This window comes from Apostichopus japonicus, chromosome 19 (genome assembly GCF_037975245.1).
Source record: "Apostichopus japonicus isolate 1M-3 chromosome 19, ASM3797524v1, whole genome shotgun sequence".
NCBI lineage: Eukaryota > Metazoa > Echinodermata > Holothuroidea > Aspidochirotida > Stichopodidae > Apostichopus > Apostichopus japonicus.
The window spans coordinates 7,982,085-7,997,540 of record NC_092579.1 but is presented as its reverse complement, the minus strand read 5'-3'; the positions used below and the strand labels follow the sequence as shown (position 1 = coordinate 7,997,540).

Below are 15,456 nucleotides of genomic sequence, written 5' to 3'. Positions count from 1 at the left end.
TGGTTTGCATAGAAGATTCAATGAACCTATATAATGTGCCAAACCAACGAATGGTATTAAGGATGGACTTCATTCTTTCACTTTCTGACCAAATTCCGCCGTAAAAAGGCAAAGATAGAGATGCGCATGCTTAGTAGGTAGCATACATCTCCTATTTATCCCTTTCTGCATATTTCAGTCCCATATCTTCAGTGAAGCATGCACTTGTTATGCTGTGTTTGCGATTGCAGATTTTAGTCCGCGTTAACACGATCACGGGGCTGTATATACGAAAGGGGAAGTCCCCTTTTGTCTACCGTCTTACCCACGGTGTTCTGATGGTTCCCCTCTCGATTTGTAAGCCTCCTGACAGCAATTAACAGATAATCCAGAATCATCGACCACCATCAAGGTGAGCAAAAGGTTGATGTGTTTAATTATATTTAATTATTCAAATGGCGGCCTTTCACTCAGGTACCCATAGCGTTACGGCGGCTCTTCTGATCAACTTGTAATTACTTCCTAAATCTCCATAAATAACAAATATTCAGAACAACATGTTATAGTATGGCTATGGCTTTATATTTCGTCTATCTAAAACAATTGTCTTTGTTGTTTTTTGCATGGGAGATTTTGTGCGGTTTCAGTTCTGTCACGCAATAAATTTGTTAAATATAATTTGATTCATATCTAGTGTAAATGTTAGTCATACTTACGTTTCTTCAAGTTGTCCATCTTATTGTCTCCTCCAAGTATCCTCCATTTCCCCTTTCCCCCTTCCCCCCCCCCCTTCCTCTTCCCCTATCCCCTTCCTCCTGGCTCCTGACCCTTGTTCGTGGATCCTGGTTCCTGCCTCGATGCATCCATCCAGGCAACCCTGCCTACTGCCCCTTACCCGCCGCCTCCCTTCTCCCTCCTCCATCCCTCCTCCATCCCTCCTCCATCCCTCCTCCATCCCTCCTCCATCCATCCTCCATCCATCCTCCCTCCTTTTCATTCCCCTTCCCCCTCCCGTTATAGTGTTTATCATCACAGTGTTTCGTGAGACCAGTCCTTCCCACACACTAAATATTTTATACACCGTATATATACATTAATACACTCACTTGTTTGGTAGAAGGTAATTTTTCCTCCCTGAGTCCCCTGCTCCCTCCTCCACCTTGTCCCCCTCCTCTTCCCCTTCCCATTCCCCCCCCCTCCCCCCTCACCTCAACCACAAGTAAATGTCGAAGAAATAGTTCGACATGCGTGACAGCATATCACGTGCGAGTGTATAGGGTTACGTGTTAATAGCGTTATCATTCAAATTATTCCTTTTCTATAATGAAATACGGTTGCATATGCCATACATAAAAGTACTCGAAAGTAAAACAGAAACCTATTTCAATTTGAAGACTTCCTTCTTTAGTTTCGCTTTGCCCTTTGTATAGTTTAATATTGTAACTTAAAAAACTCAAACTAGGTACTATAAGTTAAGCTATAAAATATTGCAGTATTTATCGTTATTAACCTTTTCAGAATTAAATTTATTGAAAAATTACAGTTAAAATTGCATCACACTCTAAGATTCAGTAGAAAACATGAATAAATAGTACTTTAACCATTGTAGCCAGGCTTGAATCCAGGGGATGTGTGGTTAATCCCCCGCCCCTCCCTTTTTTTTTTGACCTCAAGCAAAAATTCAAAAGTAATTGTTGGCACGTCCTTACGATTATACCTACTTTATAATTTAAATATACCTCATTGTGTATCAATTGACGTCTAAAATTTCAATATTTCTGAGGAGGGACCCACACCCTTTACATGGCAGTCGGATTCAACTACCCCAGGACCCACAGCTATTTCTTGGATCCGCCCCTGACAGAATTCATACTCATTGATCCCCCTCCCCCCCCCCCCCCCCTTTCCATATCGTCGCCTTGGGATCGAAAACGATCATGGTTTCCAGTTAAAATGGCACCTACATGCTACCATACTGCATAATTCATTTAACTTCCTCTTCAGAAGCTTCGCACTTTGATCAATTCATTGCATAACGACATTTGTCACTTTAAATGCAACACCGACATTCAACTGACAATTGCACTTGACCGTGTTAGGTTTTGGTTTGCAGTTCTAATTCTGACAGCAACACACAATGAAGTCCATGACAGTAGCAGCAGTGTCCCTTGTATGCTTAGCGTTATTCGTAACAGAAGGTAACGGGAATGCATTCGATGACTATATCGCCAGACCAGACCCAACCTACACCTACAGGGTACTCCCTGAGAGTACCCGCGTTGTTCCCGGAGAGTACACCGCCTTCGTTCTGAACATGACGTCACAGACGTGGCTAACACGTACGTACAACTCATTTCATGATTTTACTGTCTGTGAATATTTGTTTGAAATAGAATAACTACTGGATCAAGATCCTCGACACAGTGTTGAAATGAGTAGCGATGATGGAAGGGGGGGGGGTGTTGAACGTTTCGGTCACGTCCATTTCTTTGATATTTTGGCCGGGCTTGTGTCACCCTTCTCCCCCCCCCCCACCCTACCCCCTCTCCAAGCCACTACGTCCATCCTATACAAGATGATGTCAGTTTTTACGTATAGCCTGTGCAGTTAAATTTAAAGCAACCAAACAAACAAAAGTGTATCAATGCCATAGACATAGGCCTACACTGTTCTGTTAGTCAGTTCTTCAAACAATTAGCTTGGAACTGAAAGACTTAAAAGTATACATGTATATATACGTCTACAGTACAGGTATAATTAACACAGTGTACTGTAGTCTATTCAAAGTTATAACCATGACGGACAAATCCAAGCAGTGCACAGACCGTATACGATAGATTCACTGCTCGTCCAATACGCTGGCTATGAAATCGCAGAAAGGGCAACCGCTTGTCTCAGAGGCATACATGTAAAGAAAACACTGCTGCAGTGAAACAACAAACAGTCAACTTTGTTCACTTAATTGGCATTACTACAATTGTTATATTTGGTTTTGTTTTTCTCGGGGGGAACTTGACTGGAATACCATTTTCTTTGAGGTGAATTTATTATCCAAAGGGCACACCGTAGTGAATAATATTGCAACATCTTCACTGGTGCATGACAATGTTAACATATATAGTTGGGGAGTGCTTTGTTTTTGGGTAGTTCAGTGGAGAGTTAGTGACGATATCAACCACATTGAATTACGGATATATCAGCTAAAATATTAGTCCTATACACTTACCATTCACTACCACCGGTGTGTAAATATGTATAGCAAGGACATGCACCCACAGCCTGTACCTTCAATTATCACACCATATTTTATATTTGCACTTTCGATAACGTTTCCTATCCGCACTAGCAACACCCTGTGAAATGTAGCCTACCCTAACTCCTTCGCCGTCCCAATCCCCACCCCCTCTCTGCCGCCGTTATTTATCAAATAAAATGTCGCTGATATGATTACAAATCATTTAGTGATACTAACTTATGACGTTATACTGTTGACGGGGCTATTTCTCGTCTCCCCCCCCCACCCCCACCCCTGCGTGCTGATTACTTCTCCCAATCTGGGCTAGCAGCATGTGTACAAAACATTCACAAGTTACATGCATGGTCATTATAGCATTGCGTCCCTCCTTAAATTGTTGGTACCCCCCTCCCATTAAATAGTTGATACCCTCCAACTCAAAATTCCTGGCTAAATGTGCCTGCTTTATATCTTCATTTGAGGAGTAAAAGACTTATTCCACAAATATATAAATGATGGCACTAAGTCAGAAGGAATAGGGGCTTCAAGAGATTATTGAAAGTATTCTTAAACTTACTTCAAGTCGTTTATTATATAAATATATCCAGGAGTGGTTGTCAGAGATTCCCTTCGTCTCAGGAATTTCCATTGATTTTGGTTTTCCACCTACTATGTGATGCTAAGTGGGACGGGGGAAGGGGTGTAGGGAGGAGTGATGAGTAAACGTAACGGGGGGGGGGGGGGGAGGGGGAGTGAATAAAAAAAAAAGCTTGATGCGATTGACAATGGTTCGACCTATAAGGTTTCGAAAATATCGCATGAAGATAAATACGAATTTGTCTTGATATCATAATAACTTAATGTCATAACACATGATCAGGTATGTAGTGAACTGTTTAAAAAATAAAACATTATGATAGAAATGATATCTGTAGAATCCAAATGTTAATCACTTAAAATTGTAAAAACTATAAAGTAAACCGAACAGTCAATGGGAACTATCAAAAGAGCAGGCATCATACGTGTTTAAACAAAAAGAGGCACCATGTCCATCATATATACTTTTAACAGGCTATAATATCGTGTTAAAAATCACTGTAGAAATATCGCTTAAATTAACTGTTAATTGGTTTCTTCACAAATCTTCTTCATGAACTTCAACCGATTTTTTTATTTACAAGATATTTTAGTCTCCACGCCAGAGTGTTTTTTATTTGTTTCGTATCTTGTTAACACAGTGTTATCTAATTAATTAATTTGATGATACCTGGTATAGCTTTAATCCAGGCACCGGGAGAACTCTGTCTCGATGATGCTAACGATAAGATGTCCCGTGATCACCAGCATGGAACTGTTCTCGAGTCAACATCGTGATTAGCATATTGCAACATATATCACCTCATTTAAATGATATGCAAATCATAAGTGAATATTCAATATAATAAAATACTATGCTAATATTAATGCTAATATATATGTTATCGAATTACCAAGGCTTGACAAGAGCTGCACACAATACATAATTATTCAATTGCTGATTTTCCTTTTCCAGCCCAAGAATCCTCGCAACCAGTTTGGTGGCATTACCTCATTATCATGGTACCCGATGTGGTCCTATACAGCGATACTGCATTCGTTTACATCACAGGAGGAAGCAACCGTATACCGTCGTAAGTTATCGCGATGTGAACGGTATACCGCGAACTCATTTCACCGTCAGATATAGAACACGTCGTGCGAAGAATATAATCATAGATCTAGAATAATAATCTAGTACAACAAGACACTGTTTGAAGCAACTATTGTATACCGCCACCACATGTACCGCGATATGTCCCACCCCTCCTCCTTTAGTACCATTAGTGTGGATATCTTTAAAATCGATACGAGAAAGACTTGCTGCATACGTGGAAGCTTATACATTATAGGCAATTTTCCATACATAATTGTCCGTTTTCTGTAGAGAGCCCTCGTAATTCTCGTGCCCTTCATTCTAAAATCAACATTATCATTGTGCGTTTACTTATGATTACTAATTAATTACCATTTTCAAGAAACAAATCATCATGCTGTATGGGAAACAATACGACCAGTGTCATTGCTATGTAGTATAACAGCAACAAAAATTCACCCATCTCCCCTCCCCCCCCCCAACACAAACCACCCTCCCCCTCCCATTTGTCATAGGTAGCTATTGTTCGTTGCTACACAGTGTATACTCTCTGATTGATGTGACTAGATAAAGACATGAGAAGGACTGAAAATTTTTTTTTTATTGTTTATCCACTATTTTCATTTCATAAAACAGAATACTTAAAAATAAAATAAATATCAGTGTACAATGTATTTGCGTTACAAATCAGTTTATAATGCATTTAACAGTCAACTTTGTCTGTGTTCTGCAGGAGTCCACCCGATCCATTGAAAGACGATGAAGCAATTCTTCTATCAAAAGCTGCCCTCAAAACTGGAATGTAAGTAAACATAGTCGAGGAAACCAATACGCAAAATATAACTATAAATAAGATTTATATTTCCCGTATGTGATTAAAACAGTAATTGATATATATATATATATATATATATATATATATATAAATGAAAATCGTAATGAGTTGGAAAATCAAGAACAGTGAAAAAACTTTCAGCCTCCACCGGGATTCGAACCACGGGCCTTCCGCTATACGCGGACACCCTAACCACTAGGCTATGGACGCTGATTGTATGTCCAGAGGTTCGAAACCGGTAAGGAAGGTCGTAGTTCCACCGTAGGCGTTTGTCACCTGTATCGAACAATACTAGTTCTGTTTTTGGTGATTATATATATATATATATATATATATATATATATATATATATATATATATATATATATATATATATATACGTAGGTAATCGTACTATATATTGAGGGTATTGAGAGTGACGTCACATTGCCATATATTGGGGTTGGAAAGAGTGTGTGCGTTTTGGGAATGTAGATCAGAGTGGTGCATTTGAAGAGATATTAGAAAGAACACGACCTCGACCATCTTAACAGAGAAATGTGTGAAGAACAACACCCACAAACCGAAGAACCGAAAACAGTCCTATTCCGTTTGGGAGATATCCCTGTTTAAGTGGTATGTCTAGAATTTGTAACGATTAAAACTATGACGTCATATACTGCCACTAGGATCTGAAACCTTTGACTTCCTCTTTGTCTTGCTCGTTATATTTTTTAATTATGTAGATTGTTAACAGTATTGACACTGAAACCAATCAGTCATTTAAGTAAGTCGGGTTAAAGAGGTTCAATATCCTATATGTTAGATTCCGCAAACCTCATCGCCAATGCGAAACAGAAACATTGTATCATAAATGCTTTGGGAATGATGAGTAGCACTCAAAAAGTCATCAGTTTTCAATCCCTCGACTTAACGTGTTTTTTTTTCGGACGGAAAGTTTCCCAACTGACTGACTATGGATGTGGATAGCACCCCCTCCCCTCCCCCTCCCCTTCGCGCACGCCAATGTGACATGTCATTATTATTGTAATGTGATATTTCGGTGCAGTGACAGATAAATTAAATGAAATATGGATTCAAATAAAATAAAGATTAAATTTACTTGTATTATTTTGTCAAGCGCTATGAAATTTGTCTTTCTTTGTGTTTTTAAGGGTCGGAGCGGTCCTCCAGCAGGTCCCTAACCAACCTATATTTTTCCCAGTAAGTACCTTGCTTACTTATACCACAACTATTTTTCAGTTATGTGTGTATATGAGTGTGTATATGAGTTCTTGAAAATCACTTTAGTGATAACAAGAAGTACCTGAAAGTATACTGCAGCCTCCAGCATTTTGCCACTTTTCGATGCAATGAATTCCCGGTAAACAGCCGTCCCGCTCCTCTGCACCTCCATCATAAATATACTCTCACACCTCTGATGCTATCACTCGGTTCAAAGTCCTTTCAATCACTTCCTCCTCCCACTTGCTTTTGAAGTTTTTATAGTTCCATATAGAAACCAAAATGTGCGTGCATGCTTTCAGACAGCAGGAAGACATTGTCCGTTAAAGTAAATATGCCTATCTGTCGACATTTGCAACTGTAAAGTGCATCTCTCAAGGTCAAGATGGGGAAATTGGCAAAACATTATAGTACATCTGCCAACGACAAGATGGCGGAAATCGCTGAATCAGAATCCCATAAGGTATACTAAACGATATGTTTTTGGTTATTTTCTGTCACAGGGTGATCCAAGAAACAAGAGCCGCTCTGAAGATGATATCATTGCCTACACTTGGCGCCATTTCATTGAAGGTGGTCAGAATGAACCTGATTGGCTGCTTCGTTTCCCAATGACGAAGGTAACTGTTATTCATACCAATATCTGTTTTATTTTCACTGTTTATTGCAAAAGATGCGTAAGGCTTACAAAAAAGGTAACAGAATACGTGTGCTCATTTGTTCATCCCCTAACTCAAAATATAAATGTAACGGTGTATATGACACTGCAAATGCCATGATAGGCCAAGTTATTCGCAATGGGCGATCATATGGGACGCCGGAAATGCCATTCGAGATACGTCTATGTTTGTTTCAGCGGGCGTGGATATCGATGGTGACCAATTTAGCTATAACTTGTCTATATAAATAAGACATAACATGTATAGCTAAGAAGGCTTCTCTACCGTTGTGCACATAATCCTATCAAACATGTAAGGAACGATACGGAAAAGCTTTCGAACCTACAGTTTCCCCCTTACATCAGAACCGATCATGATGGATATAAAACAAAAATTCATTTCCTAAAGGAAATGACATATTTTCTCCAAGTAAAACGCACTCTGCGGTAAGTTTTACCAAATAAAAATAAGTTAAATAGTTATTCAATAATTTACATTTTTATTTTTACCAAATTGAATTATGCAGGCAGCTGTTCGTGCTATGGACACTATTACCGAATTTGCCAATCGAGATATCAGTAAATTCTTTGTGGCTGGAGCGTCCAAGGTAAACATTCCATAAATTATAACAGAGATTACTTGTTATAGTAAAGAATGAATATTTTGAGCAAACATTTGTGTTGTTTAAATAATACATCATCATTATTAGAGAACCTGCTTAATTATAGTTTATACTTGATTACCTTAACAAAAGTTGACAGAAAACAGTAATGAAAGTAAGTTTTAAAGTGGCTATAGATTTTGTGCGAATATATTTGTTCTAAATTTGAAGGTTTAACATTCTGCACTCAAGTATAGCTGAAAAAGATATATTTCAAGATGTACGTTTACATTTTATTTGTCAACACTGAATAAAGGACTCAACGTCATGGGCTCTCCATGTGAAAAATCACATGCTGTGAAAATTTTCACCTTCGAATTATGGGGGGGGGGGGGGTATGAGGAGGGGATATCATAAAGCAAGGTCAGCAATCGTAATTCGTTTGAAACATTATATAAAAAATTGGAAATCTCATCGAACCATAGGCCTATATCAGAGACTTAATTATAGGTCATACAATCACGCATTGATTGTGTCAGCAAGGGTGTATCATTCACTAATGAGGGAAACACTTTGCAGCCTGCGTTGCTGGCTTCGGTTAATCTACTCGTCACAGATAGTTTATTTATATCTTGTACTATACAGAGAGGATGGACAACTTGGACGACAGCCGCGATGGACAAACGTGTAATCGGCATTGCACCCTTGGTACTCGACTGTCTAAATTTTGGAGAAGTAAGTTATAATGTTCACATTTCACACTTTATCCATAAATCAAGAGGAATGTAAGATATTAACTTGGTTATTGCAGGTATAATACATTACAATATATTTTAAATATTGTTTAAATTTCCGTAGCCAACGTCATGAATATCATTTAGTGTATTTCTCCTTTGCCTTATACGAAAGATTGAAATATTTAATACCAATTTTCCCAAAAATAATTGCTTTTAAAAAGACATTTTTACATTCCCAAACACATTTGTTATATCCACAAAACGTTCCAAACCGAGTAACAAAAGGTTATACGGGTCTACCCGGGGAGAGGAGAGGTAAGGAGAGGAGGGCTTGGCTTGGCGAGAGGTAGTGGAAAGAATGAAAACCCTGCTGTCTCTGGACATCGCTCGGTCTTGTTATAACTTTGTTTGTTTCTCATTATATGCTCTGCTGATTTGCATAATACATGTATATTTCATATACTATTTTAGAATCTGCATCATATGTACAGAAGTCTAGGTGGCTGGACCTTTGCCTTTGAACCTTACTGGTCTGAAGACGTCTGTAAATATCTCGATTCTCCTAGCCTTGTAGAACTGCAGGAATTGGTGGACCCTTACGGTAAGTACATCAAATACCACGTGATAAATAGACGCCTATGTGTACATGCATGCATGTATCAGTTAGAAAGAGTTGACTACATGATATCTGAAAAAAAACATGTGATCTTCACCAACTCCCCCCCTTCTCCCCTCAATCTTTGGTTACGCTAAGACACATGCATGACAGACGTGGGTGGGTGAATTCCTGGAAGATATGTAACATCCGCATAAATAATTTTAAAGTAATGTGTTTTTTTTTTCGGTTTACCTCGTTATTTATTAAGAGATTCATTTATTCATTTTATTATTTATTCGTTCTAAAATACGTCAGCTTACATCGATCGTCTTACAATGCCGAAATGTGTGGTCTCAGCGGGAGGTGACGAATTTTTCTTGCCGGATGATTCCCATTACTATTACAACGATATGAAGGGTCCGACTTACCTAAGGTGAGAAATTAAGCTATGGAAAAGCTAAATGTATGGAATGCCAAAAGTGTCAAAATAGGTGATGTAATATTTAAGAATGTTGCATTAAATATATGGGCCTATCATCACCATACATCATCTCAATGCATTTACATTTTACATCGGTACCACTTTAATTAAAAAATAGTTGTTTAGCAGTTGATCAAAAATTTCTAGCAAATTTACCATATCTAAAAATTACAGCTTCAAATAATATTGCAATTGATCATACTATGACATTATTCAATACGATTTCAATGAATCGATCTATCCAATGAATAATTAACGATTTTATTCAACTCAGAACATTTCGTCACCCAAACTCTTTCGCATTTAAAAGGATGTAAAGCAGGACTGTTTTCTTGTCTGCCTACCAATATTACAACAACAAAACATCATTGGCTATTTTTGTCTAAAACATATCATATTGCTAACCTGCTGGCTCGACCAGGCTTGCCACCCTCTGACCACATTGACACTCTTTTCCAGAATTCACAAGTGGTGACCAATTAAAATGGTATCCTACACTCCCGGCGTGCTTATAGTATACAATGTATAGCGGACAGTTCCAGTGTGGTAATGAGAGACAAACTGTTTGTTAAAAATCGTAAGTTATTCACCACCCTTTTCTTTATCTCTCTTTCCTTTCAGAATTCACGCCAATGCTGAACATTCGTTGATTCTTCATCACTTAAACGTAATGGATGAATTATCAGGTTTCATGCTCTCAGTGATAGAGGTAAGTTTGAATTAAAACGGCCAAACAGACAGACATACCGACAGACAGACAAACAGAGATAGCATTTCAAGTGGTCAACAATTAAAGAAAAAAGGGCATTGCTATTACATATCAGATCATCTATAGGCCTATAACGTCTATCAACTTTTCACACACTACTCTTCATTCCATTGAACTGGAAATATATATCAAATGGCGTGACATTTCAAATTGCATACATTAGTCTATACATTTCGAAATTATCCAAAACAAATTAAACTTCAAATTGAGTATGCGGTTCATCTTTTACTATATCTGTTGGTCTAAAATGAATAAATGCATTTTGCGTCTTACATCCATTCCAGGCATTATAAATTTCACAATTACTATCCTTTCTCCTCAAACATGACCCTTTTTTTTAATTACTCAAACTCACCCCATTGCCACGAGAAAGACTTTTAACTGTTCCATTGCAAATCCTATTATGGAACATCTGGAATAAAAAGAATACAATATCTTAGAGACGAGATGAGAATAACTATAATTTGAACTTATTTATTTCCTGTTTCAATTTCTCTTACAGGGTATACCCTTACCACAACTCTCCTGGGATCTATATGAGGTAAATATTATTGAGCAATAAAACACGAAGTTAAACTTAATTATTATTATTATTATTATTATTATTATTATTATTATTATTATTATTATTATTATTATTATTATTATTATTATTATTATTATTATTATTATTATTATTATTATCGTCATTATCATTATCATTATCATTATCATTATCATTATTATTATTATTATTATTATTATTATTATTATCATTATCATTATCATCATCATCATCATCATCATCATCATCATCATCATCATCATCATCATCATCATCATCATCATCATCATCATCATCATCATCATCATCATCATCATCATCATCATCATCATCATCATCATCATCATCATCATCATCATCATCATCATCATCATCATCATCATCATCATCATCATCATCATCATCATCATCATCATTATCATTATCATTATTATTATTATTATTATTATTATTATTATTATTATTATCATTATTATTACTACTACTACTATACTACTACTACTACTACCAGATATGTGTCAAACCAAGCCGTGTCGGTATTCCTTAATTCCATTCATTCAGTCATGCCACCATATTGCTCTATAGGCCTACATCCATTGTTGTTTATTGTGTATTATACAATCTAGAATGCAACACATGGCGTTATTCGTTTCTACACCGACCTGGTCCCTATGAGGGTTACAGCATACCGGGCCACCACTCTAACCCAAGAAAGGTAATGAAGAGGACTTACAAGTTCTGTTTGTTGATAGCTTGACGCATTGCAATGCGTCGTCGGGCCACATATGGCCATCTTTGCAAAAACGGGCTTTGACTCTTACGCCAAGTAAAAAAACGCTCCCCTTAGTCAAACATATTATGACTCAGTTTGCAAATTGTAACAACAATTGTGATGTCATCTCTTCTTATGAAGCTACACAAGATCGGTCCGCCCGCAGGCTCACTAACTCCCCAACCGCGCAACACCATCTCCTTAATTGTGGTTATGTGTATTTCAGTGTGTGTACTCGCTTTACATCCAGATTTAGTACCACAACTACTTATTATATACTATATGTACTCCATAAAATAAATTGGAAAGCTTAAATCTCTGATATATATATATATATATATATATATATATTGTCTTATAACGGGGAGTTTAGTAAATGTCGGCCAACCGGTTCTATCCAGTACGGATACAAAAGAGATGCAATATGTCAGGACAAGTACAATAAATAATTAAACAGTGTAATAGTTTATGTATTAATTATTTACCTTTATTGAATCTAACTTTACAAAAAGATTTAATTTCACTTTCGTAGAAGTTGTTTAATAACCTTGAAGAATATCATTACCATATAGAAAGGTATTTTTCTTTTATCGTTTTCTTTTTAACTATCCAACTTTCTCTACAGACGTGACTTCCGTTTGGCTCGTGGCGCTGCTGTTAATTCTACTGAACCAGCCATTCAACCAGTATTTTATAAAGCCTTCCCGCCAACCAATCCGGTAAGTGAAACTGGTCATATTGACAAAAGTTATAACATTTTTACTAAAGTTAAGAAGTGATGACGGATAAAAAGGATAAATGCCACGTGAATTGTCCACAAGAGAGCCTCCCACACTGACTGTAAACTTCGTCACAATGTTGTGTATTGACATATTTCTTGTCTATTTTCAACTTTAGTCCAAGGGTGTATACATCGCAGAAGTCATTAAACCAGCTCTCGGATGGACTTGTTTCTTCGTTGTGGTAAGTCTTATTCCGTGCATAATTTACAGGGGGAGCAATCCAGTTACGTAAATAACAAAAGAAGTTATAGGTTATACTTTGATGTAGTTGTAAGTTGTAATTTGCGTTTTGGTTTTAAGTTATCGATGTTCTGAGCGAATCATGTAATTTCAAAGAATACTAAATAGTATGCAATATATATATATATATATATATATATATATATATTGCTTATTATTATGTATTGGTTAACTGGCGGAATTAAAATGTTGTACCCAATGCACTTGCCACGGGACATATGGCACATAATTGGAAATAAATCTGAACACCTGCCTGCATTGATAGATTTATTCGCAAATTCCCACACTCCGTAGTCTGAATTTCTTGGGCAACTTTACAATAGTATTCGCTTAACGATCATGTTATAAGAAAGGATAATTTCTACCTTTTACTCCTTGCAGGCGGAGTATCCTGGACCAAGGGGAACAACTGTAGCGTTTACTAGCGAAGCCAATATCGTGCCCGATTACTTCCCATTTCCTCAGTGTAAGGGAGATGGATGCATTGGAACTTTAGTCTAGAGAGATGTGTACGGTCCTCATATCATACCAAATAACACATTGCCAATGTATATCGAATGATTTCCAGTTGTAGTATAAATTAGATCTAGGGCATATCGGCCTTTTTGACTGAACCAATATGGCTTTAATAGTATATTCAACATAGAAACAAATGGCTTCGATCTAATTAAGTAAAACTCTATTCCAAAAGTACAATAAAATGTAGACAATATATAATGCCAATGCCAAGAATACTGGTCTGACGTGAATCAAACTCAGCTACACAGGTCACTGGCCCGACACGGGGAGGGGCGGGGAGGGCCAATAATGTCATAGCATTGTCCAGTGAAGCAGCTATAGGCGTCAATCTCAGAGCCAGGATATGAGTATAACACGGATGTAAATGCAGTTTGGATGAACATGGTATACCAAAGTCACTAAAAATAGTATTAAGAGTTCTATATTTATTATAATTGCTTTGTAATTTTTTTTAATGAATGCATAGATATATACCAATTCACGATGGGCGAGATTTTTTTATATTGATGTGTATTATTTCTAGCTGGGGAGCTATAGTTGACCAAACTGGAAAAAAAGATACAAACAGGTTAAAATTAAGGACTTCATTTCAGAGATGGTCACATGGATTTGCAGTGAAGAATGAACATTTACTTTGTCACTTCATTCGCCAATTGCTCAGTACGTGCGTAATACCATCTTCTGTAAGACTTACCTGTGAAGGATATATCACTTTGTATGTCACAAATGTCACAAAAAAGCAGCTTATTGTTTTCAATGTAATTAATGTTATCAAAGATCTGCATATAAGCAGATTGGTGGCAAATCATCTACTTGAAAAAGGGCATATCAAAACAATCGCTTTAGTTGTAGAAAGTCTTATTTAACGACAACTTGAAACGAAGTGCAATGAAATCTTTTTAAAGAAAATGGATATAAATAGTTTTGTTTAATTGTTATTAACAGTCACTGTGTTATAATATTATATAGCCATTATATTATAAACTTAAATAATTATGTTTTGAGTGCCTGATGAGAGAGAGTATCATATTTATATAAATATATAGATTTGTTTGTTCAATTAATTTTCTTCTTCCATATTTTATTGTTACGATATTAAAAATATCCATACAGTATGATTTGTATGTTAACGTGACATAATATTAAACTTGTCTGACACTGGTCAGGATGAAATTAATTTTAACAGGACGGATTTTCCCAGTTTACATGTTTGTAGATGTTATTGTTGCTGTTTATGAATGGCGGTGGGTTTTTTCAGGCTCCGGCCCCTAGGGCCTCGATGCCAGGGCTTCGCCCATCTCCCCCCCCCCCCCCCCTTAACAGCTGTTCACAATTGCAAGACTCACTGGTTGCATTGTGAAGAACTTTAACTTTGTATTTGTATGTATCTTAGATCCTCCTGCAAGCAGGAACTCGCGCAGAAGCCTCATTGGCTTATCAGAGCCGCAAGATGACCAAAGTCAATCTCTTACATTCATCTTTAGCGTCCATGATTATGAATTGTTAATTGTCCACAACTCTGTAACTGGACGACATACGTTAATCTTGGAGTGATTCGAACCGATTGGAAGGCACCGGCGTAAACCACTAAGCTAACACTCCACTTTTACTTACACCAGGAAGATTTAATTAATTTGATGGTGACATACAATGCAAACTTAATAAGAAATCATTTTCGAACACATTACCATGGGAAACAACATGACTCCTATTCAACAGTGGGACGGGTTTTACTAAGTTACATGTTTTTCTAAATTTCAAGAATTAGAACCATTTTATACAATGGGTTTACCACACACACTATGGTCA

The 15,456-nt window shown here is 37.0% G+C and overlaps 1 protein-coding gene across 1 annotated transcript; it reads left to right on the top strand.

The window, feature by feature from the left end:
• The first annotated feature begins 2,008 nt into the window (after positions 1–2,008).
• Positions 2,009–14,830, top strand: LOC139959701 (autocrine proliferation repressor protein A-like). Its single transcript, XM_071957508.1, has 15 exons — positions 2,009–2,318; positions 4,767–4,884; positions 5,620–5,688; positions 6,876–6,924; positions 7,449–7,565; positions 8,131–8,211; positions 8,851–8,940; positions 9,414–9,543; positions 9,856–9,973; positions 10,643–10,730; positions 11,293–11,331; positions 11,961–12,049; positions 12,732–12,825; positions 13,004–13,069; positions 13,510–14,830. The coding sequence occupies exons 1-15, from the start codon at positions 2,117–2,119 to the stop codon at positions 13,627–13,629; spliced, it is 1,470 nt and encodes a 489-aa protein (XP_071813609.1). The 5' UTR covers positions 2,009–2,116; the 3' UTR covers positions 13,630–14,830.
• The last annotated feature ends 626 nt before the right edge of the window (positions 14,831–15,456 follow it).